At 49.6% G+C, this 24,853-nt stretch overlaps 1 protein-coding gene across 4 annotated transcripts in view; it reads right to left on the bottom strand.

Moving 5' to 3' along the window:
• The window catches only part of LOC126867998 (uncharacterized), a 258,493-nt gene that overhangs the window by 150,741 nt on the left and 82,899 nt on the right, over nt 1–24,853 (bottom strand). For all 4 annotated transcript variants that reach the window (XR_007690507.1, XM_050623115.1, XM_050623114.1 and 1 more), the window contains exons 4-5: nt 16,370–17,182; nt 15,106–16,211 (exon numbers count right to left, since the gene is read on the bottom strand). Coding sequence is in view for 3 of the 4 variants with exons in the window: in XM_050623115.1 (XP_050479072.1) it covers nt 15,106–16,211; nt 16,370–17,182 (1,919 nt within the window). In the remaining variant the exon portion in view is untranslated. The remainder of the gene's footprint in view (nt 1–15,105; nt 16,212–16,369; nt 17,183–24,853) is intronic.

Here is a 24,853-nt window from a genome sequence, read left to right as displayed (position 1 = left end):
TCTTTAACGTTTTTCTCTTTTCTTTTTTTTTTTTTTTTTCTTTTTTTGTCGATGTAAAAGAACGATCTTGTAATAAATCCATACCGTGTATTACCCGATTATGTCACGCCGAAGCTATCGATAGAGCTTCGACAGCCACTCGCAGACCATTTCAGAAAACGATTTCCTGGAACAACGAGGGGACACCGAAGAACGAACGAACAACCATAAAGTTTACAGCGGTCGATTCGTTGCGGAGCGGAAGAATCGATACCAGAAGGAGCCGGGTGTGTCCGAATGGAGACAAAGAACTAATTTTCGGTTTCACCACACAGCGATCCGTTCGTGTTTCACGTAACGAGATATATCGAGCGTGATCGTTCCGTTTGACCTAGTGGCGGCACTCTGTGCTGCGGAAAGGGATCTCGCTCGACGAAGAACGAAGGGAGTTGACGGACGTTCCGGGCAAACGGCGAGTCGAGCACGCACGTGTAGTGCACGCACGCAGCCACGCACGCAGCCACGCACGGACGCACGCACCCCGGTGATCCATAACACTGTCAACTCGAGGCACCGGCCGAATCTCCATCTCAGATAAACAACCACGACTGATCGCGGTCTACGCGTGAAACGTTCGCCCCCGAAAACGCAGCTCGATCCTCGCCTCGAATCGCTCTGCGTGACGTTGTCGTGAATTCATGGATCGCCCCCGTTTCCTCGGGGTTTCACGATTATAGAATCGAGGTTAAATGTACATGATCGAAACGAATGGCTGACCGGTTTAAAAACACGCGACCTTTTGTTCAGCGAGTAAATGCGTATCCTGTCGACCGAGGTATCCGCTCGTAGCTACTTTCAGGCTGATTCTAATATCGAAATGGCCATCGTGCACGCTGGCAAACACGGACGACACGAGTTGAAGGGGAGTTTAAAAACTCATCGGGAGGAAAATGTAACGACACGAGTGATCTGCGGTGCTCTAGATGCGCTTTCGTTCCCTCTGTATGAATTCAGCTATTTAGGTCGTTCCTTTCTGTCAATCCTAATACCCAAATGGCTTCGAGTGACGATACGAAGTATCCGGAGGAATCTGTAAACAACAACGACGACAGTGCGAAACGCACGGACGCTGATGGGACACGAGTTGCGTGACACGGAATACTCTGACATCGAGTAATTAACACTTCATCAACGAAAGTTGTTAGGAAAGTTAGGACTATCCCGTGCTCGATGCAGCTATTACTCAACTTTGAGAGCAAGCTGATTGGTCTGCATCGGGGATTGCGAGGTTTTGTAATTATTGGAAGGCAGCGATGTCACGTTCTCGAAAACACGACTTCCATTACGTTCTATCTTCGGTACGCGAAGGAACACGCCTGAACGGCAGAGAAATTATGGCACTGGTCGAGTCACAATCCGCGTACGACCAAAACGAAGCAACTCGATCGAATGCAATCGATAATGACGAACGAGCTACTTGGCAAAGTGTCACGACGAAAAACGAGGCAAGCTGGCAGAAGAAACGGTGCTGGGATTCGTAATTCCGTATCGACGTGAGGATAACTCGTGCAACTCCGGTGGAGCAACCTGGCAGTGTAATTAACGTCGCCGAGGTTGGCCTGAGCGTCGACAACTAGCGAAATCTCGTACAGGCGGCAGCGATTCAGTGTGGAACGCAGAATATATGAAATGTGTGCGCAGTTTGTATGGTAAGATCGCGAATTCCACGTGCCTCGAGACGCCAGAATGCAAATAAGGCGATGCCTGCATCTACCCCTTCCACTGCCTTCCACGATAATTACCACGCACGTAACTAGACGCAGAATTGTGCGTTCTCGATTGCGCGTGCTAGACGTCTTCTACCGTACGCTTTGGCGAGTGATATTATCGAAAATTTATACGTATGTGGAGGTTAGGTATTACGACAAAAACGAGATCGCGGCTCGGATTCGACGGACTGATTGGTGTGTTTAACGGTAACTGACAGAGTCAGATGGAAGACCAGTTGAACAAGGGCCTACATAATTTTCAATTCTAGACGTAAGTAGTTGGAGTTTAATCGAACTGGGAATATTCTACCTGAAGAGAGATTCACCGCAGAGCCGTTGTTCCAAACTTCCGCGTCGATCACAGAATTTACGATAGCGATTCCGTTCTCGCGAATCCCTCGAAAAGAGGCTTTCATCTTCCAAGCGTTCTAGCTGGTAAACTGCTGCTCTTTGTATCAGGCGACGATGTCTACGGGAACGGAAGCCAGAACGGCGTCACGTTGCTGTCCGTGTCGATCGACTTCCGTGCACGAGAACGTCCCTCCTTTTTCACCAGCAACCCTTTCCCATTAGCGGACGCCGTTGACCGGTGATAAGCAACATCGGGTCCGGATATCGCGAGCAACGAGAAACGATATTACGAGCGCACGGTCGGGTCAGTTTCGTTATTTCACGCAACAGTGGAAGGCGTTTCCAACGATTGCGATTCGTTCGACTGTAAGGTCGCTGCCGCTGCCGCCGCCGCCGCCGCCGCCTAGGAGAGGAAGCAGGTAAATCACGCTCGACCTGGAAAACGGAGTAATCGGCCGAGCATAGCCGTCATTCACCAGGACGAATCGTGGCCACGGCATTTTTTCGTCGCTACGCTACGCTGCGCTGTCGTGACGTGCGGCAATATAATTACAATATTGCACGATACCGTGATAACGTCGTGCCACCGCAACGGCTCCAGAACCTACAACGAATTCACCATCACCCTGCCTCTCCTCGTGTGTTCACCTTTAATCCTCCCCCTCTGACCCCTCTCTTTTTCCCTCGTAATTAATTGCCCGTTCTCTACCGACGCCACCCACCAACCTGCTAGAACCATTAACTTTATTTACACGCTTCAACCCCCTAGATGTAAACAGGCAGCTTACCGCGTTGCACTTTCCCAAACCGCAACCAGTCTTGACCACGCCAAGTGTCGAGAAAGCTAATCGATTTAATTGCTCGTTGCCGGTCGGTTGAATTTCGATGAGCCGTTACCAGTGATATCGGGGTGGTTTCAATGGCTAAACCGAAAGGTGGAGAAGAGCTCGCCTCGAGTTACAGGCGAAAATAATCTATTATTTCGCTGGATCCCCGGCATAGTCGGCCGACGATGCCACCCATTAAATTTATTCACTTACTTCACCCTCCGAGTGTAAACAGTTGGCAGACTACCGTGACGCGATCCTTGACGCGCGGATATTCCCCGCAGACTCGTGGGGAACGGGCCCTCGTTATTTTCCGCCCGCAGTTACGTTCACCAGCGGCGCGTTTGCGTGCACCCTTTCCTTCTCGTTTCCTTGCATATTTGCAAATATAATAATTTCTGCGATGCATACCATCGTCGCGGATAGACACGCGATTTTCTTAGTTCCCGCTCTTTCGAGGAGAAAAGAAAAAATAATCTGTCCTTGCAATTTTCTTCGCCCCTTGTCGCGCGCAACAACGCATCCGAAATTTCGTCCGATTCGGGGAACAGCTTTGCCACGAGTTCCCCTAAGTTTCGAAAAGGGCAAAGGGCAGGCTATTGCGACTCGTAACGACGCTCTTAAATATTCCTAACCTTTCGCGCGCCCAATTCTGACCCTCGAAATCTCGAGCAAGCGTTTCAAGGATTTCGACGGAGGAGGGGCAGGGGGCGGACGGTTCGACGAAGAAGCGAAAGATGCGGCCGGAACTGGGCGGAAAGCCTGTTCGAGGGGTCGGGACTGACATAACACTTATATCTTATTCCGTGGCGGTAGAAAATGGATTTATCCTTGCCCTTCTCGTTCCCGCTGAATATGTGCGTAGCTCCGAATCCTCGGGCGTTATTTATTCTCCTTCGCCGACATCGAAGCGGGCCAACTCTCGTGCTCCGCCGGATAGCTTTTCCATCGTTTAACGTCCCCGCGACGCGTATCAGATTTCGATGCTCGTGAAAAGATCGCTCGCCGCCGGTTCTGCCGTCGCGATATTTCGCGAGATGGATTTTCTAACCATATAGCGTCTCTAGTTCGTTTGCGATTTCGACTCGAGAAGCTTTCAAAGATTAAACTCTATCATCGTCTTACCCGATCCTCCTTCCGCTACCTTTTCTCTCGAGAAAATTTCAATCTCCAAGCAAACACGTTTCTCGAAGCGAGAACACCTCGATTTCAATCTCCAGACGAAGATTCTTGGAGCACGGAGCAACTTTTCTGGTTGCCTGTGCGAAACGGATGCGGGCACTCGATGATAAAAAAAGAGACAGCCGTTCTTGGCTGACTATCAAAATAACGACGAGAGTAACAGCAATAGCGGTGCATAACGGCAACGATAATGGCAGTAACAGCAACGGCATGTACGCCGCGCCGCCTCGTGTTGCCGCTACCGCGTGAGATTTCTAATTGAAGGATCGTCGACTCTACCGGCGCTCGAGGGCCGATACCCGGCCATCAGGATACTCGATTCTCGATGCCGATCGGGAAACGTTCGCCGCGCTATCTCCATGGGTCACGCGTCCACTTCGATCGCCAGCCTGTGAAAGAATGATCGGCTATCGCGTGCGGTCTACTTAACACTTGCGTAATTCTATCGATTTTCCTGCATCGTGAAAGCCTGGCGCTTAGTTTCTTCGAACGATTTCAACGCATTTATCTAACAGTTACCAAGTAGTCGTCGAATAGTAGTATTAGCAGCAGTAGTAATAATAGTAGTAGTAATCTAGTAGTCACCGATAGTTACGGCAGATTTTATCTTCCAAGTCATTGGGAAATTAAGTCGAGAAAAAACTGTTGCAGAACGAAGTCTTGGAGATAACGTACTTTGTAACAATGTCTTGATCTTCTTACACGCGACACTGCCTTCACCGTACCTAACGGCCATTAATCATTCTCGTTTCTCTAGCCGTGTATCAGTAACGAACAAACACAACGAGAGTACGCGTTCTTCTCCGTTTCGTAGATCACCGCGGCTTAGCTTCCAGCCTCGATCCACGACGAAGAACCCCGTAAACCTCAATGCATCGATCTAATCTTATACGCTCTGGCTTTAAAATTCCATCTAAAGATACGAAGGCGCATCTATTAGACGTTATCCAACTATAACTGCGCCAAGGGTTGCCTGGAGCTACCATTCTACGGAGACTTGCTAAAGGAAAGCTGTGCACGACGGTCGCGGACGATCGCATCTGGTTCGAGATAGCCCACCGATAAGCTCGTTCTGCTCGTATAAAATTACGGAGAAAATTTCAAAAAAAAGCTGCACTCCGAACGATAGAAGGGAACGAGGCCCTTAAATGGTGCCAGGTGACCCGCTATAGCCGAATTGAGATTCGAGTCGACACACGTTTCAGTGTCGTATCCCGTATTCAGTCGGAGAGGCATCGTTCGAAGTTGTTCGCGTATATTGCTGGTCGTATCGTGGACCGACATCTCGATGCGCGAGATACGCAGCCCGAAAGAAGGTTGTCGCGAGACCGACACACGTACGAAATATTCGCGCGCTTAATGGGCCATGCTCGTGTACGATTCTTAACGTTACGAGCCTCGATCTTCCCTAAATTTTCCCGCAAACGTGTCACATCGCGCCTCCTCGTAAACCGTATCGGTTTTAGCCTTCGTCTACCGCAAGAGACTCCGCTACCTGCTCGATATATCGTGTTACATTCGCGCGTTTTATCGCATTTCTCCGAGCTTTATGCGTCCCTTAAAATGTTTAACGATGATCGAGGACTCGTTACCAGTCTCGCTTAGAAGGGGGAGAACGATGAAAACCACGAGGAAAATTACTAGACCATTTTTCTCCGCGATCAGAAAGGAAAACAAGAATATTTCTGGCGGCGACGTCGATTCGATCTGGCGGGGACGAGGGACCGCGAACAAGACCGGAATGACAAATTATGTCCCGGTGACCCTAGTTTACCGTAGTCATAGTAGTCGGATTAGACCACGTAATCGACGAACGATCCATCAGGACGCCGATCCGTCCCTAAATTCGATCTTAATACATCTGGTCATCGGGCAATCGCTTTCTCTCTATCTTCGTCCGATCTTGTGACACCATGGCGGGAGAGATCTCCGCGTAACCGATCCTACCTGACTGGCGTACTAATGCCGCACCCAGCGACGAAGATTGACGGACAAACCTCGGGAAAAAGGACGCCTTTCCCCTTCTCGTTTTAACCGTTAACGAGACTCCGCGTGAAACATTATCGTTCCGCCGGTAAAACGTATTTTTTCTCGTCTTTTCCTTTTTTCTTTTTTTGACTTTTCAATTGGTATCGAAGCGTTTAACGAAAGGCGAACGGGAGAGGATACTTTCGCTTGGAGTTTAAAGAATCGAACAGACGCTACACACTGTAAAAGTGTTTTAGTCGGACGACTTCATCATCCGCCTCCTTTTTCTTCTTCTTCTTCCTCTTCTTCGGTAGATTCTTTTTAGAGCAACATCCGCATGGCGTTGATCGAGTGGCCAGGATGATGAATCGACCATCGTGTTACGTAAAAAGTTACGCTGCACGAATTCTATGAGATCCACCCTCCTATGCAACCGGCTGGATTGACAAATCCTACTCGCCGGCTTTCACCTTGACACCGGGTACGATCCATCGTTCCAATGGAATTTCAATCATTCTTGATTATCTCCTATTTCACTCGGTTCGCTCTTAATTTTCGATAATTAGCTCGACTTTCAGATTTTTATCGTCTAATTTCATGACAGACGGAACTCCGATTAAGATGACAACGGGATGATAAACCCTGCCGAATGACTCTCTAAACGACTCGGCAAGCATTTACAATTGATAGACATTTTTCTGTGCTGATGAACGAGACAAGATCGTGCGATAAAAATTCCTGTTAAACGAGCCAATTACAAGAGACAAACGCATCGACAGCTGCAATCGCGAATGAACCTAATCAGGCCTGAACGAGAGAGACGCGCACTCGCTGGGAGAAAAGTGGATTTCGTCGGCACAAATAGCGTAGTTCAAACGCGGGAAATTCAAAGGTCCGCGTGCAGGGGATCATAATTAAACGACAGAGAGCGGACCGGCGCTAATTAAAAACATAAATCTTCATCCAGCTAGGTACCCGCAGACTTGGTGTTATTAAATTCAAGGGTATTAATTACCTCTGCGACGCGAGACTTAGGAAATGACATTTGAATCGCAAAGAGTTCCACGGGCAAAGAACAAAGCACGGTAAAGCAATATTCGAGCAGAGGGGGCAGGGCTTCCTCGGTGTCCGACACAAAGCCAGCGTTAATTAACAATTAAAGTTATTACATCCGTTTGGTTACGGACGAACGACTTTTCTACCTACGCGCTGAATCACAAACGCGTATGTTCTACCGTGTCTAGTAAGTAGCTGTTTCGAACGTGTATACACGCGTGTGTACGTGTGTGTATATATGTATATACAATATATATATATATATATATACAGCAAGTACGCGCACGTGTGTACGACGATGGGCATTCGATACGGCGGGAATTTTCAAAGGAGCCAGTACCCGTGAAATTTTAATATCCTTTGAACATTATTCCCGTTGAAGTTCGCCTTTTTTCGCGTTCCATGGAGCTTCGAGACGGAAGCGAAATACTAATATCGCGAGTCGTCTTGCACGCGTGTAGATCTCAAAATTTCACCGAGCTTACGAGAACCCTTTACAGAAAGGCTGGCGAGTGGTATCCGCGAAACGAATAACAAATTCGAGGGCGGTCAGCGTCGGTCTCGATCGCATCATCACGCGAAACACGCGTGCACGTTTCGCGCAAGAAAAGCTTGCCTAGCACGTTCGAGAAGTCGGCACGCGCATACATTTGCATTTTACGGCGCGTCTAATTGAGCTGTTCGTTACACCGTCGTGGCGATTCACGGCGCGTCAATTCCTCGCGTATACGCGTCGTCTCATCGTCGTCCGTTACTTACGAGATCCTTCGTTTTTTTCGAATCGTCCGCGATACCGTATTAAACGCGAGAAAAGGCGAACGAATCGATCGAGTTCCGCTGCTTCGTAAAAGAAATCTCTGCTGCTCACGAGGGGACTCGTTTGACAATTGTCGCCGAGAGTGAGGCAGTTTTTGGCGCGCGTATTTCCGACGTACGGAGCAACGAGTGCGGCTGAAATATGACGAAACTGGTCCAGTTGGCGTTATTATCCACGAAATCGTGACACTTTGCCCCGGAAGGGAGAAGGTGAAACAAGCTACGACTATATCACGGCACGAATGTTCTCGCCGCACTGATTTATCAACGGGACCGACCTTTTTCTTAGGCGTAGTCGAGGATCTATAATTGAATCTAGAAAACGATTGGACGAAAGGTCTCGACGAGGATATTTTCGTGTTTCGAAACGAATATTACATACGCGTACACGTAGCCGGTGTGCTATACAGCGTGAGAAATTTTTACCGGCCAGCGAAGAAAACCAAAATTTACCTGAAAATTTAGCGTGACGTTCTAGGGACGATCGCTTCGACTCGATCCACGTTCTCCGTTTACCATTTCTGCCGCGATCTACAAAGCATATTGCGTTTCGCGTTATTAGTTCCATTGTAGGACGTATTTTCATAAAGTCCCCTGCGCTCGGCGCGTATTCATAAACAAAGCCGGCGCTTCATCTCTTTTTCGCTAGCCGGAACATACTCGTAATTAAATATCCGTGTGGCGGCACCATTGTCTCGGTGCCGGTTCCGGAAAATACATTTTCAAACTCTTCTCTGGCCAACCAGAGTCGCCTTTGTCATAATCAAACAGAGGGAATGGCCATGAGAAAATCGCGAGGCGCAAGTCCCGCGAAAAATTCTTGGCGCACGTGATTCGAGCGACTAAATGGTCGACCGTCGTTTAAATTCTGTCCGTTCCTCCGGCATGATCGCTTTGGTAAGCTTTGGTAAGCTTCGTAATCGTAAAATATTTGTATAGTAACGTCGGATTCGCGACGAGAGGACTAGAAAATACGGGATACGAGACTCGCCCCGCGACTATTCACGATGGCGCCATACCTTTTTCCTTTCTCGTTCAACGATAGAATATTTCTCTTTTAACAAGAAACGAGTTAATCGATCGAATAAACGAGTCGCGAAAAACTGGAAAGTCATTTACATGGAGGCCCGTGAGAGGTCGCCAGGTTAAATTAACATCGCGAATACAACGGCTGAAAATAATTGATAATTACAGCTCGCGTCGATGCGAGCCTCGTGTACGTTCAATTTACATGTATGCAAATTCCCCGGCACAATTCACCGCGTCATTGTCCCGGTCGAGACGCACGATCGCGGTGACGTCCGCTTCTTTTCACCCGTCTCCCGTGCAATTTGCCTCGATACGACCGACGTACGAAGGCCGAACAATCAACGCCGTAAACCTTCAAGACCTTTATTAAAAAAAAAAAAAAAAGAACAATTTAACTTGGCCCGTGCGGAAGAACCGAAGAACCCTTCACGTCGAACAGACGCGGCGAAATTGCACCCTCGTCAGGATCGTTTTTCCCCTCGAACCTTACGAAAATCTGGACGTTCAAAGAAAATTTCAATCTCTCTCTTTCGGCCTGGTGCCCAGACTGCATCGTTTGGCCAACGTCCGGTGATATATGGAGCAGTCACGAGACCCACGTATACCGGGGGTTACGAACCTCCAAATTGATTCGAATCGTTTCTGGGCTATAATGCTGGATAACTAATGACTCTCGCGCCAGCCCTGCTATCGCGACAGGTACGAGAACGCTCGGTCACGTACGATGCACCGCTTCTCCATACACCAGTCCTTTAACTTGCGTTTCAATCGTAATTTCTGATTCCGTTCGAAAATTGAGATAGCCGCGTGATGTGCTTCGTTAATTATTACCTATCAGCCGTTACAGTTTTACATGGCCGACTATCGAGACAGTTTTTTCAACGTAGAAATTACGCACGACAGGTGTCGCGGTAATAGACTTCAATTTCAATCGAGTTTATCGTGCGATCGTCGCTTATCGAACTAAATGAATACAAAATGAGTGCGTAGGAATAACAACGAGCGCGTTCTGCAACTTTCTGCTACACGATAAAAGTATCACGACCGAAAGACAGATTTTGTGAAAGATCATTAGCGTCGTAAAGGGATCATTGTAATACGGGAATATTAAACGACAGACGGTAACGCGTTCGTTGCACCGTGTTAGAATTACGAGGGAGAAGCAACGTAAACGGTGGCTGGTTGCAGGAGCAGATACGATGGACCGTATTGCCGTTATTATTCCATAAATAATAAACGGAGTAGAAGCCACTAAGCGTGGCGGTAATTTAGGCCAAGTTCACCAAGTACCCGATCTGGTCGTTCCTTTTTCGTAATTACACCAACGTGCGATTTCAATATCCGCATCGCGCCGACTTAACCAGCTAATCATAGGTGTTCGCGTTGCACGTCGCCGTCCGTTAATTGGCGTCACGAACAGCGGAGAGAATGATGAACGGGAGCGTCGCGAGAACCGAGTAAAAAACTGAGGATGAAAGGGGAGAGGAAGAACGAGCGAGAACTAACGAAACGGGAACGTTGTTGTGGCGAACGGTGAAGAGACGAGCGGTGTGCTTCCATCAGGATCAAATTGAAAAGTAATATCGATACCGAAGCGTGACATAATTGCTCGCTCGCATTGGCTCGCGTAGCCGCAACTACGTCCGGCAAGATAATTACAAACTTCGCCCCTCTACCTGGTCTCTTTCTGAATCTCTTTCTCTTCTCCATACCCTGTCGATTGGCTCCGTTTTGCAGCTCGATGTACACGCGCTCATCCACAGCTATCGGCTTTTAATAATCGCTCGTGAAACTCGTTAAGATTCCGCACGGTTAATCGACGTAATACGCGCATTTCTCTTCTAATTGGCGAAATCGAGGTCTCAATCGGGACCGGGCGAAACCGGCCCCTTCGTTTCACCGATCAGCAACCAACGGGACCCGAAAATTAAGCGGCAACGTGAACGCGGCAACGAATTGTACACCGACAACACGGAGCTAGCTTATCAACGCGTGTCTACGACGACGACGTCTAAGAAGACGAACATCTCGTTGGCCGAGTGGCTCGAGCCGCGATTTCGAGCCAAGAATTCCACCCAACGTGCCGCGATCGTTAACGAAGCGTGGACACGAGACGAAACGGTCGTTTTAAATAGAAGATTAATTCCTGGGAACCTTTTAGCGTGATTTCGGTGATTCTTTATAGCCGCCCGACCCATGTAGGTATTACAGTGACATACGGACGTCGCTTAACTTAATAGTCGATACGTTAACACTGGCTGGCGTTATAAAAGAAAAGATGGACAGGCCTACGTACGTGTCGCCCACGCGACGACACTGGGCGCCTAGCGTGCCTGCATTCACCTATACAACAACACGCTTGACTCGTGAAGAAAAAAGAAAAATATGAACCCCCTTCGACGAAGATAATCAGAGGTATCGCGCAGCGGATGTATTCTGCAGGAATTATTATACTAAACGAGGTGCCACGACCGGGTGCCAAGACACCGAGTATTATCCCATTAGAATAAATGCAAAGTAGAGTTCTACCTTCTCCCATCTCGATATACCTCTCATCTCTTTCCATCTCTTTTCCCGACCTCCTCGTCATCCCGACCGATTCTCTTCTTCCACGGTCTCTCGTCTCTCGTTTTCTCTCCGTTTCTCTCTATACACCGTTCTCGTCTCGTCAACGTACTCGTTACCTCTCTGTCTGTTTGGTACAGGCTCGCGTCTGGTCTGGTGCAAGGGTGGAAAATAGGAGGCAGCCGGAGCGGTAGGGCGCATTTACATGATATGAATATAATGGAGAGGGACGGGTCGCTGGCAAACCCGGACTACGAGAGCGCTACCTGTTGAACGAAGAGTTCAAACCCACGGTGACCTACCGGATATATTCGGCCGGTGTGGACCGGCGCCCCAGCCTTCGAGGTCATTTCTGCATCTTCCATCCACCTCTTTTCCAGTTCACCGACACTTGTTAACTCGAGATACCGCTTCTCGAAGCGCGAGAAAATTGATCTCTTGGTTTTCGTGCGATTATTCTCTCCGTCCGGAAAAAAGAAAAATTTCGTTTAATCGGAATAAATCGCATATCGAGTATCAACCGCGTCGATACGTTTGCCTCCAAAATAGTGGAACAGCGACGGGAGCAATCTCCGTGAGAAGAAACAGTCCTTTCGGCGAGGAACAGAGAGTCGAGAGAATTACGCGAGAAAACTGAAGAGGAAATGTCACCTGTCCAATTAAGGACCACTCTCCTATCGACGATAAGATCTGGTGACGCGCGCACGAGACTAGACTCCGTTCTACGAAACACAGACAAACGTCGTCGCAGGCATAAATACGAGCACGTACGTATAGAAGAGAGCGTGTGTCATTCGACCAAGAGAACTCCGGATGTTTCCCTTCGTTTCGTCGATTCTCTTTCAACGCGTCCCTTCTCATCGAACAGTCACCGGTCTCTGTTGTATTATGCGTTCATCGAGCGCAGCGGAGTTAAACCGTGAGTACACATCGATGCATTTCAATATCAACCTCGTCCGATCGTTTCCTTTCGAGTTAATTCGCATTCTTGCTCCCTCTCCCTCCTACCCCTACGCTCTTTCTCTGCCGATATTTCGACGAAAACACGCGACACAGTGTCGCGAAGGAGGTTATTCCTCGACGCTCGACATTGCAATTTCCAGAGAGGCGGCAAGCGATCGTCTCGTAAAAATCGTTCCGAGGCAACCGGAGCACGTTTCGAGAGGCGAAACGTTGCTGAAATAAAGGACAGGGAAATAAAGAGAAGCCCCCGGCGGCCGAAGGAAGAGTCGAACATCGAGTCGAGAAACGGAGGGGAGAAGCGTGAAGGCAATATAAAGGGCCAATAAAATCACGACGGTTAACAATACGGGCGGACTTGGCCCACCGCCTTCTTCGCCTCGCGTCCTCTCTCTGTTTCACACCTTCCCTCACTCCGTGCTTTACCCCCCATGGACAAGGGAACGCGACCTGCACCCACCCTTGGTCAATTTTATCTGTCGCGTCAGCTTCGCTAGAATCTCTTCTAGAACCGCTCCGGTGAACTTGTGAAATTCCAAGTTCACTTCAGTGCCCGGGCAAACCCATCGGGAAATTGACGCGTGGAGATAACACGAGGAAGAAGAAGAAGCCTGGAAGAAAAAAAGCTCGTTGCCTGCCGTAATACAAGTGGCTATACTCGTTCCTTTCGATCCCCGAACGCGAGACGACGAAGCCGCGCCGAATATTCATGAAGTTCGAAAGTAACGGGACGACACTCGTATTCCGGCGACTTCGAGAGGCGGCTGTATTTGCAACGACCAAATACTTCGCCACAGACTATCGGTATACGTGGCGACCGATCATGGACGGGAACGAGGGAATATCGAGGGAAAAGGAAGGCGAATCTCGTTCGAAACGAGACAAGTTTCGCGTTCGGGGCTCAAAATAAATTCGCAAAGTCGTTTCGCTGGCGATTGTCTCCGGTACTGGCTGGTTCGAGAACGGTAGACGGAATGACCCTCGCGCGTTCACCGTTCAAACCAGTAGTCGTACGAAGAAACAGCAGATACGTCGTACGGCTGGCCGAAGCGCGATTAATTTCAATTCTCGTCGCACTCGGCCACTTCCTACGAGACGGTAAACACCGATTCCAACGAATCCCGGTACGAACAACGAAGGATAGCGAACAATGAAAGAAAGAGGAAGGACGCGAGGCGCCACTCTCTCGTGAGACGAGTCCATCGGAATCGTTCTCGCAGCCGGGTCACGATCACGTTCGAGGACCACTGTATTGCCGACGCCACGATCCATTAACGATATACGATTGCCTGTTCGGCCGTTTAAAGTCCGATCGAGCGAGAATCGCGACGGTGTTTATCGTCACCGATCGCCGGCACTAGCTCGAGGAAAACGCATTCCAGAAAACTTTTATCGCGACAGGCGCTGGTCGTTCGCGATTACTTCTGCTCCCGGATCTGGAATATTCTTCGAAATCGCGAAGCCTTACCTTTCGTTAACGCGCGACGCACGCCGTGGGACATTCCAGAGCGTAATTTTTCTTTCCACGAAGTACCGCGCGCCTTTTCCCGGGATCGTGTATTAATGACAGCGATTGAGAAAACCTCGATTTCGCGATAGATCGTTATTAACCGCGCCGCTGGTAATTACCTTCAGCTAATAACTCGACATAGCGCTCGCGGACAACTGCGATCGTGCACCGTGTCGACGCGGTTAGTTTGCACTGCGTGCGCGCTCTCGATACCCGCGAACACGGATACAAAATACACGAAGACCGCCGTTCGACTTCGCAGCATCCAGCCAGAGGTAAGGTTTATTACGGACAGGTAGGTCGCGGCTAGGGTTAAAGGGAAAACACCCGTATCCCCGAGAAGAGGTTTATCCCGCCGCGTAAACCACATGCGATTTATGCTCGACCGAACGCTCTCACGCGAGCTCCCAGCTGCACGCTTTTCGTTCCAACATCGTTTGTCGAAGACGCGTGCCCCAGAGATCAAAGGTCCAGGCATCTCGAGAAAATCTGCAGCAACCCTCTGCGCAGCTCGCAACCGCTACCTTTGAGATCCTGTACCCTGTGAATCCGCGATTGTTCGCGAGAACGCAACTCCTTCTTCCTTTCAGACCTTCGCGTCACGCACACGAGAACAGAGAGAATCGAGCCCTTGGATGTTTAATTGGCTCCAGTTCGCTTTGTTTTCAGAACTGGATGGTCTGTTTCCGTGCCAACGTATTAAGAACGGCGCTCGCGAAAATCAAAAAAAGAAAAAACTGCTACACTCTGGTTAGTGAGAAAAAACGAAACAAATAAAAAACAATACGCGTTAGGTTAGAAAGCTACGATTTCGAAATACAAGAGGGTCGAATGCACGAATAGCTTACGGGAATATTCCGTGTCACACGACGATACGTTTCGTCAAAGGTGAACGATACGTTCCGTTCGCCGACCGAACGAACGTCCAGCCGAAGGAGGCGTCGCGTAAACAAACGGTAGTCAGACAGCGGACAATTACAGATAGCCAGAAGGAACAATGACCAGAGAAGAATGAACGGCAGAGTCGTAAATCTTTAGCGGAAACAGGTGGACGCGCGTGATCGCGAGTAGTATAGTTGATTGAGTAACTGACCTTGCGAAGAAAGCTGCGGCTGCGCTGGCCTGCGCCGGCGTCCCTGGTACCCCGCTCACGTTGTACGAGTACTTGGTCTCCTGGTACACTTGATACGCGCTTTGCGGCTTCGAGTGCGACGATCGGTGATAATAGTGATCGGCGTACACGCTCTTCTCCGCTGGACGTTCACCGGCGACCTTGGACAGGCCGTAACTCTGCATCGCGGACGAGGAGGACGTTTTCGAGTGACACTTCTCGTGACCGTTCTTCTCCGGCCCGTGCAAATGCGATTTCTCGTGGGCAGAAACAACCGTCGGCTTATCGATAGTCCCGTACGATTTGAAATCGTAACCCTTTAACTCGCCGTAGTACTTAATGTTCTCGACCTTGAACCCGTGACCGACATCGTGACTCTTAGACTTGCCGGTCTCGTGCTTCCCGTAACCGAGTTCTTGCGCCGATTTCATTCTATCCCCGCACTTTCCGATGCCCTCGATACCGTGAAGAATCGCCTTCGTCGACGGTTTCTCGATCTTCAACATCGATCTATCGCACAAACGTCCTTGCACCGCCTCACTGGCCTTCAGCAAAGAATCCACGGCACCCTTGTACCGGTCGCACGTCGACGAATCGCACGGCACACCGGAACCACCGTGGCAAACATTACCAGAAACGGTACCACAACCACCACCGGTTCCCACACCGATTCCGCAAGACCGATTTTGATGATGGTGGAACGATTTGGACGAGTCCGCGTGACACCTCGACGACGATATCACTTCGCAGTCCTCGGTACCATCCTCGTACGTCTCCTCCTTGGTCGAGTTATTATTGTTATTGTTGTTCGGGCAACGCGTGTCGCACGACTTGTACGGGAGTCGCGACCGCGACGAAGGACCGCGTGTTGCTTCTCGCGCGGTTGGCGTGATACTGGCCAGATTAGAGGGCGTCTCGGCGCCATGAGTGCCGCCGGTTCCCCTGCTGGAGTTACCACCACCGCCGCTGCCGCCACCGCCAACGCCACCACCGGTACCGGTACCTATACTCCCTCCTCCTATTCCTCCTCCTCCTCCTCCTCCTCCTCCTCCTCCTACTCCTCCACCTTGTCGTTTGCTCCTGTCCTCCTGTCCAATTGACAACATTACGCGTTACCGCTAATTGTTCTGAATTCGTGAAAACTTAATTCCCGCAGGAAACTGGGAATGTAGGAATCCAGGGAACAGGAAAATGATTCTTGGCAACATGAGAGGAACGCAATTATACATACGAGAGTCGGACTCACCTGTACGCGTTTGTAATCGTCCTGACGTCTAGCCACTTCCGAGTACTTCGGAGGCGGTTCGGACCTCGGCGGCGTCTCCTGATACTTGGGCGGTCTGTCGAATTGTCTGTACTTGGGTGGATCGATGTAAGGATTGTTCTGATGCCTGTAATAATTTGGCAGTTGACATTCCGTTAGGTCAGACTGCGATCTATTCAGCTGATAGTTCGGCGGCGCGCTCGTCTTCTGTTCCTGATGGCCCTGCTTCGCGTGCTTCGGAGGGATCGCTTTTTCCTGAACGGTGTGCGTCTTGTCCCGTTTGTCGCTTCTGTCCTTGCAGCTCTCGAACTTGCCGTCTTTCGCCTTTTCTTGCGTCGCAGGTCCATCGATCTCGTAGAAGGTCAGTTCTTTTTTGCCCTGGCCCTTCTCCACCGCGGAACGATGAGCCTTCGAATGATGTTGAACGTTCTCCGCTCTGACGGGCGGATCGATCTGATAGAAAGTTAATTCTCGCGAATCTTGCGACTTGGATCGTGTCTCGTGGGTCGAATGATGCTGTCTCTCGGGCTGCGAGTGACTCCGCAAGTACCTCTGATCGATTTTCCCGACACCGTCCTGATGCCTCGACGATAATCTCGCGAACCTCTCGTTCAGCCCCAGTCTGACCGAGTTGCGACCGTACTCCAGATACTCGTCGCCGTACTTGAACACTTGCCGCGGCTTATATTTCTCCTCGAACTGCGAGTAGTTGTAAGTGTTGAAGCCCACCTGATTAAAATTTCTGCTGAGATTGGACGAATCGTAATCGGTCGACGTGACAGCTTCCATGTTTATCTGAAACGAAAGAGCCGAGAAATGAACGTTACTCTGACTCTGAATGAACGTAGGGTAAAAGAGGAGTCGCGACGCGGAAGGCCGAAAACGGCAGGAAGATCCAGAAGGGCTACGCTTCGAGTCGGGAGGAGAAAGCGATTCAAGGGCGCTCGACGAAGCAAAGGAATAAGAAGAAGGACTCGGGGCAGGCCGGAGACCATAAATCGGGGAACGTCTTACTCCTAAATGCCCGCAGTATTTACCGTGAAACAAAAAACCACGGTGCGATAAATAAAATCTGACACCGAGGGGGCGTGTCTTCGCGTCTCTGTCTACCTCTGTTTCGCGGATAAAGCGCCGCTGCTTCTTCTTCCTCTTCTGCTTCTTTCTGCGGTTCTTTCGCTCGGCCCCGAGAAAAGCGGTCCGAGCGAACCCCTGGTCCGAAACGTCTGAAGAGGGTTGCAGGAAGCCGGTCTCCTTCGCTCGGCTCCGAATTCCACGTCGAAAATCGAGTCGCGCTCGAGGAACCGGTTCGCACCTCCGGACCCGAAGGCCAATCGATTGCGCGTGTATGTGTGCACGTTGCGAGAGAGCCGCTTTCACGATACAACCGTGATCACGCGGGTTTCTCTCGTCTTTTTCACTTTTTTTCTCTTCGCTGCTCGAGCCCTTATCCAGAGTACGCTGCGAGGCAGTGGCACCGGCAGATGCGAGATCGCGATTAGACGATTCGACGAACTCGCAGCAATCCGCTTTCGACGAGATTGCGCCCTGCCAGCTTCCCTTCTCCGCGGGGGACAATTGCGCTCGTCGCTCTAATATCGCGAATTAAAATTCGAATTAACGTCCGAATGACTCGAGACCAAGTCGAGAACAAGAGGGAAGAAAAGTGGAAAAGACATTATGGGAAATATGCCTAGCCGTCGATTATTCCTCCGGTAATCGGTGCTTTCGAGCTGCCTCGATGGCTAATCTTTTGACCTGAAATCAAATTTCGCTGATCGAGCTCGGTCGAGAGAGCAACGTTTGACAAGTAATCGTTGCCGGGTCACCGGGTATATCGGAGTTCATAACTTCTTCTAGAACATCGAGAGTGCCCCCTCAGGGGCCTCGGTTATATATTACCAGCTGTAATGAAGACTCCAACGGCAGCGAGCTACCGAGCCACAGCCTTGTTTATCACCTTACCTCAAATATACAATTAACATGTTGAAAAGGCGCCCGAAGCACACGAAATCGCAATCTTCCTTTGCTCCGCACCGACGAAAGAAAGGGTTGCGAAGCCTGCATCCAGTCTCGTTACCTCGTACACGGCTCGTTAAAGCGTGTCTGGATCTTTAGCCCACAATCCCTTCCCTCATCCTCGAACTATCTCTCGAAAGAGACTGTCGGAATTTACTGGTCGCGACCAACCGAATCACCGCAGATTTTCCAAGATTCGTTCACGGTCGTCGAGCTTATCGATCAAAGAGATCGATCGCTTTTCGAAACTTGCGTCAAACTGGCCTGAATACTAGGGGAGGGGGGAGGGGCGCGATCGACTTTTCCCGACTGAACACAGCTGCCATTATTAAATATAATTAAAGAGAAAGGTTGTCCAGAGCGGAGGGAGTCTAGAAGCTGCGTCATTCATCGGCCATTTTCTTCCAATTATATTCAAAGAGACCGGAATAATTCGCTCTCGACACCAGAAAATTAATCTTCGATCTTGATCGAAATACGCGCCAAGCGGAGTACGTCGACTCGACGGACGAGGTGAAAACGACGCGGCGGAGAAAGAACAGACCGGAAGTATCGGTTGCAAATAAGAATGACGCGGTCGATCGTTCGGCGCTGGATTCGATACTTCGGCCGACTCGCTACGTAGACAACGTGTCCCCGAATGCACGATACGCGCAATATTGATAGTCCGTCGCGGCAGAACTCTCATTTATCTTCATCCTTCAATTTCCCGTGTACACGTGCTCGATCGTCCGCGCCCGCTCACCTCGCCAGAAATAAAAGAAGGCTACCGTGTTTTCTAAAGTACACGCGCCGAGAGCGATAGTCCTCCGAACGTATTCCAAGCGTCGCCATCCGATCCGGCTACGCGACGGATATTGCATCGAATCGGCTAGAAAGTCTTTTCAGCCTTTCCAACTACCCGGAGGATAGATAGACCCGGCGCGCGTCTCGCCGATGTATCTTCTGCATTTCCCCTCGCCGATTATTTATCTCGTCTCCGTAGCAATCTTTCGAAAATTAATGGATCCGCCAAACTTCGCGAGTTTATACCGTCTTTAACGCTGCATCTTTAATAACCCAACAATGTAAGCTTCTTTGCGCGCGGATCACGGTTCGATATTATTAACGAGGGGGCCGATAATTACGTATCATCCTTCTTTGGCTATCAATCATGTTACGATTATAAAGCGATTCACGAGAGCAACGTTAAGATGAAACTCGAGCACCTTTCGTGGAATCTTCCAGCGTATAACGACATTGATACTGGTGAAACGCGAGGCGACTTTCTTCGTGCCTCGTAACTATCTACTGCGTGCATAAATATTAATAGAATTTTTGAAAGTTCCATTCCGGAAGACGATAATAACGTTGTTTGCGTTGGCAATAATAAGCTTCGTTACAGAACGACGGAGTTGGACGCGGGCCCGTGCCGTGTCTGCGAACGGGGCCCCGTAATTACGGTTACCGGTGAAATTATTCAGGCAGTCGCGCTATATACACGGGGTGTCCGCGGAGGAAACGACCACCTTCGCGCAGACGGTCGACCGATTAGTATTATTAGCGGCGCTAGGCGAAATCGGTAAGCGATTCCCTGCTGTTTCGCCCTTTTCCTTTTTTTCCTCTTCGTCGAGTCGCGTCGGTACATTCCACGTGCTGCGCCGGAATTTATCTCTCGACATCGGAAACGCGGTGCCCATGGAGAAAAAACTCGGTTGATCACAGTGTTCAACGCCACGGTTGATAATCGTCCCCCCGACAAAAGAGAAATCGTGTCCCCGATCGTAATAACGAGTGAACCGTGAGCATAATTAATCTCAAGCAGAACGAGAGACGGTTTCCAAGAAATTCTCTTGGAGGACACGAAAAAGCGAGAGTCTTGCGACGCAAGAAAGGCTAACGAAGTCGATGCTTGAACGTTCTCGAGAATACCGACGAACCTTCTTACCGTGACCTCGCGAGGCTAATTAGTCGTTTAACCGACGATGGTTGTCGAAAATAGCGGTGGTTTCGAGTCGACGGACTGGCCTGCGTCGTTGGTTCCACCCTCGCAGCCGAGTCGAAACGCCGCAAACTGCAGCGAAAAGGAGCAACGGGACGTGGAGGGAGATGCCGGTGCTGAGGTACGAGCGGCATTTCTCTTGGCAATTTGCGAATTATTAATTTAACCGTCCCCCTTTAACGCTACGAAGCCCGCGGCTAATATTTTCCCCGGAACCACCAACAGTGGCAAGGGGGGATGGATGTAGGAGCTTGTCGGAGAAGGGAGACGGAATTTGCGGAGAGAGGGATGAAGCGAGAAAGACGGGACGGAAAGGAGGTTGAGAGAACTAGGAGAAGCGGTGGAAGGAGTTGGCACGATGTAGATGGTCGTATGGTCTCGCCATGGTACCCTTGGTTAACGTGCAAACGTGCCCGAAACAAAGTTCCACGTCCGAACACGAAATAAAGGCAGGTAACAAACTCGATTGTGGTTATCGAGCTCGCAAACCGCTGCCACCGCGCGATAAATATTACGAAGAAGAAAACCACTTGGCCGTTTCATTAGCTGCCAGTACGCGCAGCTCTGTTGTTCTTCTTCGAGTGGCAAAGGACACCAAGAAAACAAAAGACCACGTTTAAAATTATATTCCTGTAATACACGGTTCTACGTTCAGTAGGAAAATCAATGGAATCTGCGAAACCATTTCACGACGAAACGATTATATCCCCGATTGTTCGTAAACCTAATTTATCGTCCGCTTATTGTTTCGCGTAACTAATCGATTTCGCGAGCGGGCGACCACCGACCGAGAGATCGTCGAGCGCGATTCGTAGCTAACCGCCAGCTAAAAACAACAAAACGGCTCCACTCACACGGAATCATAACTGGATTTCCCCCTGGCGGATGGGTTAACGGGGCCGGTACATATCCGATTTTCACAGCGGACTGACCTGTCTCAATGCCATCATCCCCTCCCTCGCCGTGCACAGCGATCAAATTAGAGACGGCCGGTTGGTCGAACGAACGAGGATGTCTTCCTTCATTCTGTCGAGTGTTTTGTTTCGGAATAAAGTGGTTTGTTACGGTGAAGGGGTTAATATTCCGAGCTAAACTATACCGTCGAGGCCTATACAGACTGGGACGCGATCGCTGGCAACGCTGCATCCCAACCGTCGTTAAGTTGTCTCGGCAATTTGTTGAAGTCGCCAAGATCGCAGACTCTCTCTTTTTCTTCGATTCTTGCAATTATTACACGCGTGAAAGCGAGATCAGCAGCTACGGCAGGTGAATCCACGTTTCAAGCGAAAGTGACGTGGACGCGAATCTCGGCACCTCAGACGTCGATCGACTGAAATCGGCCGATTTCTAAGCGTGCAATTATCAGATCTGTACAGACAACCGACTGTCGGCATACAACGTTGCCTGCGATAGTATGTCAGTGTGTACAGGCCTGTAGATCATCGCTGCGATTTTCCTATCAAGAGCGTTTCATTGTTCCCGCGATAATTTACGAGTTTTTGTAAGAGAAACAGATCGGCCTGAATTATTAATTCGTCGCGACTAGCCTGTTCGTAGCCACGAATACTATCGCGCACAAACTTCCGCTCGATCCTCCACAAGGACGATTTTTTTATTCCGTGGGATAGGTGGAAATAGAAGAGGGTCGGCGGGAACGGAATAAGGGACGCGTCTCTTTTAATATCGGCGGCGCTAAGGGCTTTTGAAAGGCGTGCGTAGAACCGCTAGATTCCGCTGATCGACTAACTGACACGAGGGCGTTAAAGGAGCCGTCGCGTCACGGCCAAAGAGCCAGACAAAGGGAAAACTCAAGGATAACGGTCGAAGATAGAAAAGCGGAGCAGAGAGCAATCTCTTACGCTCGAGTTTGCCCTATGCATTGCAGGCAACATCCCCTCCCCTCTCCCTGATCACTTCGAATAATCATCGCGGGACACAGTCAGCTCTCTCGCATCGCTGCATCTACGAAAATGAGGAACGAAGCAGCCCAAGACCGGCTGAACCACCGCGAAAAACAACAGTATCTAGACTGCCGGATTGCACGTGGATCGTGCAATCGCCTTTGACGTTCACAGAGACGAGAAAACGGTATTCGTGTCAACTAAAAAACCTAGATTCGCCACGGAGTAAATATGAGATCTATCTGTTAATATATTTAGAGGCAGACGACGATGATTTATCGGATACCATGGTTAATCTTATCATTCGACGATGGAGAATCACGCGAGTAACAGATCAGGGAGATGATAGCGCACGTTACACCCTTGTAAGAGAATTTCAGCGTCTATCGATTGTGTCGCTTTCAGCATTTTCTTCCTGGACTGCGAAAGAATACAACGCCCACCGACTCTGTGCGATATTTCTCCAGCAACTAATCCCTTTAATGCAGCTCCGTTTAGACCGAGGAAATCCGGTACACTCAGCGTTGATAAAGTTTTAAATTATTTCCGTTATTTTGCTAACTCTACCCTTGTACGTTTGTCTCACGGACGTCTGGAGAAACGTGGTGCAGGACGTATCCGCGATGCATAAGATCTACGGATTAATTGAATACGTAATAAGAAGCCGAATTGAAAAGCAGCATTGTTAATGGGGCGCCAGTCGACGGACGCCAGGAAACGACCCACCGTTCGTTCTGGAAATTGAATGAACAGCTACATTATGGAAATTGAACGAACAAGGCTGAAATCATCCGTTCGTCTGTCAATGGCGTCTCTCGTGTCGTAGGCTGTCGTGAAAATTTACTCTACTTTGGTCTCAATTTTAATGTTTTATATTCTACGAAGAAAAGGAGGGAAAAACGTGTAACGGTGCTTGAAAAAAAAAAAAAAAACTGCATCACGCGTTAGTATAGCGAGAGAACAACGAACGGCGAATCGAATTTGAAGAACGTCCGCACGGAAAGTGCCGACAAGGACGTCACGAACCTTTTAAAGCTCTCTGTTATCCTTGGCGGGCTCCCGAAGGACACTCTTATCTCCGGCCCGCTGTTTGCTTTGTGGATCTTAACAGGGTAACGTTCGCTGCCAGAAACGGTCCACGAGAAATTCTACATTGGCGAGTAACCGGCCGGCGCGAAGGGTCGAGTAGTGAAATAACAAGACCGAAATGCACGAGGGTGAACGCGAGTAACGCGGACGAAGGCAGAGAATGCGCGTCCCGGATAAAATGAGAGGAACGTGAACGATGGAGAAAGACGGACGAAGAGAGACACGAGGATAAGACGACAATCCGGTGCGCAAATGCCAGCGGGATTTAGATCGGACGTCTCTAATGGCAGTAGGATTTCAATGGCAAATGGCACCTGCCAGATCCTCGCCACTTGTTTGGCCAAAGGATTTGTAAAATCTGCAGAGATATCCATGCGGATACTTATGCCGCTTATAGACGATATCGGCAAGTAGAGGCAGGAATAAAACCGCCTCGTTGATTTAACAGGAATAAGTGCTGACGAATAATTGATGAAATCTCACAGGATAGTAGACAAAAAAATTGAAATCTCAGGACAACGGACGGTAGAAACGGGAAAATATCGTGCAAGTTTCTATAATACTACGGCCTGTACGACGCTGATCTTTTCAAGCGTTATTTGGTAACTATAAAGTAACTTAGGCACGTCCTACCATTTCTCAGAATGTATTTCTTTCGCCGCTACCGTCTTATATTACATCTCGAACATGTCTCTCCGCACTCATTATGATTTTTACCGGAGAACAAAGAAAAGGGGGAGCAGTGGATGCTGCTAACAAATCTCCGAATCACGAACTTTAACGGACCGCGAGAAGAGGGTCGTTAGCGGTACAAGCGTGAACAAATATTATTCGGGGGCAGTTCTTTCATCGAGTTTTTTTTTTTTTTTTGCGGCATTGCATATCCAACGATGCGATAGCATCTAAGGATCTCACGATCTTCGACGATCTCTGCGAGCCGATCGACTGTGGAAGACCGACAAAAAAGTGCACGTTACCCGCTCCAACGTGCAGCTCTTTCTAAAAGAAGACGAACGCCGTGTTATACTCCGCAGCAAAAACCGAACCTCCTCTACCCTCTCCCATTCGACAAGAGCAAACAATCTAACAAGCAAAAAGTCCCTTTTACGTCCCGAGTACCGAGAGAGAGTTGCTCAATGCTTGTTAAGAGAAGCAGGCCCGTCTTTCCGAGTGTCTTGCCTCTCCTGTTGGCAAAAGAAAGAAGAAAAAAAGAGTGGAGGGAGGGACGAAGGGGCGGAGTGGCAGGGAGGGACAGGTGAAAGGGAGAAAACGGACGAAAAGCACGACGGGGGTTGTGTCCTTCGTTAGGAGACGTTAGCGAGGCACCTGGTGCACGATTACGCTCGCGCCACGCGCACATGGGGTTCCGTCGCGCTGGTGATGGCGCCTCTATGAGGGTTGAAAGGCTCGTGGACGCCCGACGACATCATGACGGATGGGAACGTCAGCCTTAACAGTGGTGAGCTTCGTCAGCCTCCA

The sequence above is a fragment of the Bombus huntii genome, chromosome 7 (assembly GCF_024542735.1).
Source record: "Bombus huntii isolate Logan2020A chromosome 7, iyBomHunt1.1, whole genome shotgun sequence".
Classification (NCBI taxonomy): Eukaryota; Metazoa; Arthropoda; class Insecta; order Hymenoptera; family Apidae; genus Bombus; species Bombus huntii.
The sequence above is the reverse complement of the archived record's forward strand: the minus strand, read 5'-3'. Positions and strand labels throughout refer to the sequence as shown.